Source organism: Empidonax traillii, unplaced genomic scaffold (genome assembly GCF_003031625.1).
Source record: "Empidonax traillii isolate 1590-97213 ecotype Southwest subspecies unplaced genomic scaffold, ASM303162v1 scaffold1347:size381947, whole genome shotgun sequence".
Lineage (NCBI taxonomy): Eukaryota > Metazoa > Chordata > Aves > Passeriformes > Tyrannidae > Empidonax > Empidonax traillii.
The window spans coordinates 250592-253413 of record NW_020956540.1 but is presented as its reverse complement, the minus strand read 5'-3'; the positions used below and the strand labels follow the sequence as shown (position 1 = coordinate 253413).

General features: G+C 43.4%; 2 protein-coding genes across 3 annotated transcripts in view; one reads left to right on the top strand and one right to left on the bottom strand.

Moving 5' to 3' along the window:
* STARD13 (StAR related lipid transfer domain containing 13) overlaps nucleotides 1-1254 on the top strand; it is a 117197-nt gene extending 115943 nt beyond the window's left edge. For both annotated transcript variants that reach the window (XM_027906731.1, XM_027906732.1), the window contains exon 15: nucleotides 163-1254. The gene's annotated coding sequence lies outside the window, so the exon portion shown is untranslated. The remainder of the gene's footprint in view (nucleotides 1-162) is intronic.
* A 116-nt stretch (nucleotides 1255-1370) lies between these two features.
* KL (klotho) overlaps nucleotides 1371-2822 on the bottom strand; it is a 57622-nt gene continuing 56170 nt past the window's right edge. Inside the window, exon 5 of the mRNA XM_027906735.1 lies at nucleotides 1371-1735. Coding sequence (XP_027762536.1) covers nucleotides 1728-1735 — 8 coding nt within the window. The 3' untranslated portion in view covers nucleotides 1371-1727. The remainder of the gene's footprint in view (nucleotides 1736-2822) is intronic.

Here is a 2822-nt window from a genome sequence, read left to right as displayed (position 1 = left end):
TTCATAGCCAGTGTTTTAACTCAGTCCTTCCAACAAAATCCAGGAAGATTTAGTATGAGGTTGATTAAGCAGGATACATTTCCAACCTGAAGCTACAGCTTTGTGCTCTGATTCTGTAAACCGGGAAATCTCTTCAAAGCCAGTGCTTTGAGTCTGGCCCAGGTAAGGGGGCTGTGAGGTGGACCATGTATGGTGACAGCTGTTAGAGCATGGTCCCATGTGCCACTGTGCACACACATAAGGGCTGTGCTGGTGGGGGACAGTCCTGCAATCTGAGGAAGCACACCAGTGGGAGCTCAGGGTACACAGGGTCATCCACGGTGCTCCAGCGTGTCCCTGTGGAGCAGCAGGACAAAAAATCACTGTCATCTTCCCCCATGAGCTGACTCACCCATGTTCTATTGTGTAACCACTAGGATCAGGGAAGTTGGCTCCCTGGGAGCTCCTGCCTTAAGTTCTTGGCCAGCAATCATTGCAACGTGCAATTATTGCATGTTTTAAGTCCTGCAGACAGGGGAGCACCCACACCCTTACGTGGCCATGTTGAGGTCTGGCAGTCATCCACTGGCTGCAGGGCACCACCACTGCCCAGGTTCAGCCTTTGCTGGAGCAAGTGGTGGCTCCTGAACTGGCAGGCAAGTTCAGTCCCCTGATTCCAGTTGGACTGCCATTCCAGAAAGCAGCACCTCCTCCCCAAAAGCCTGTGGCCCTGGCAGCAGATTTCTTGCCGGTTGTTTTCCAAACCATGAGCAATTAGAGTACTCCTGCTACATTAGTTTGCATAAATAAATACAATAGTGCCTCAGTATTAATGGGCTCAGAATTTGTAGCCCTGGGAATGGCAGTTGTCTGGCAGTACATCATTTCTTTAGAAAAAGAAGGGAAAACCTGTACAGTGGTTTTATCCTGTCTGACAAGTCATCACTCAGCTGGAAAGGGCCCTGTGCCACCTGCCACCATTAGCAAGGTAGGGTGGTTTTCCTACCCTTACAGAAGCTCTGTCATATGCTTCTGGCATCTCTAAGCCATGTATTGTTGAAATAAGATTTCTTTAAAATGCACATTATACCATGTCTACCATTCAGCTACCATAGTATTTTGTATTGTTACATTGCCATTGAGAATACATTATGATAACTGCATTTTTAAATGTTATATTCATATCAATACCTCATATTTTTACCTCATCTGTTGGTATCAGTCATTAGTTGTAAATAAATAATTGCCAAGTTGAATAAATTTGCATACACTAAAGAATCATATTTCTTTGTGCTCTTATTTCATCCATTGGCTCAAGAAATGCTACATTTAAGCCCTTGATTTCATTATTGCAACCTGCTATATACTAAACTGTTCTCATATGGGACTTCAGTAATGATTGCAGGCTCAAAATTATATAGTTGTCCATTATACTTACTTAACCTGTAGCATACATGAGCTTAATGGCAAAGATTATGTTTTCCAAAGAAGCCATTAAGCTAGAAAAATTGGCTTCACAGATTTGCAGACTCTTCTGAATTGGAGGGGACCCACAAGGATTATCAAGTCCAGGCTTGAGAAATGTAAACTCAGGTCCTCAACAGCTTAGGCCCCTGAATCTCACTGAATTCATGTTTCTGCGTCCATGTTCTTGTCAATAATTTAAATCTAGGTTCATAAGAGTGACTGTGGAGCTGGGATGCTTAATGCTGAGTTCCTGTTATCAGATGTCAGGCATCTCAAATCCCTCAAGCCACTGCAACAGAGATGCAACAGCAGGATAATCAGGCATTGGAACAGCCTACCCAGACAGGTGGTGGATTCATCATCCCTGGAGGTTTTTAAGCAGAGATTGGATGTGGCCCTTAGTGCCATGATATAGTAATTGGAGTTGGATCGGGGGTTGGACTTGATGATCTTGGAGGTCTTTTCCAACCCAATCTATTCTATGATTCTATGATAGTGAATCCTGTAGTTTGTTTTACACATATCTACAGATGGAATAAATGTTCCTTGGGATGGGTGTTGTGGTTTAACCCCAACTGGCAACAAAATACCAAACAGCTGCTCACCCCTGTCCTACCCTCCCACATGGAGGGATGGGGAGGAGAATCGGGAAAACCCCCGGGTTGAGATAATAAAAGCTTAATAACTGAAATAAAGCAAAATATGATAATAGTTATTATTAATAGAAAGCGGTTAAAAAAGAGAAAAATAAAACCCAAAAAAGCAGGTGATGCACAATATAGTTGCTCACCACCTACTGACTGATGCCCAGCCCATCCCCCAACAGCGACTGTCCTCACCAGCCAACTCCCCCAGTTTATATTCTGGTCATGTCATCCTATGGTATGGAATATCCCTTTGGCCAGTTCAGATCAGCTGTCCTGGCCATGCTCCCTCCCAGCTTTTTGTGCAGCTCCTTGCTTGCAGAGCATGGGAAACTGAAAAGTCCCTGACTTAGGGTAAGCACTACTTAGCAACAACCAAAACATCACTGTGTTATCAACATTATTCTCATGCTGAATCCAAAACACAGCGCTGTAGCAGCTACTAAGAAGAAAATTAACTATTCTAGCTGTAACTAGGACATATGCTTATATCTCTCCAACTCTCTGCTGAATTATTAAAAGAAGCAGAGTTTCAGAAAACAAGATGCTGAGCAGAGAGTCAGCAATGAGAGACTATCCAGGAGGGGGGTAAGCCTTTATGTCCCACCATTCAGGCAAAGCTCAGTATTAAAATTTAGATTGAAAGGAAGCACTTTTTTCCAATTCTCTGCATGGCAGAAACGGTTGGCTGTGTAAGTCCATCCTTTCTTGCAAAAAAATAGAGTATTTCAT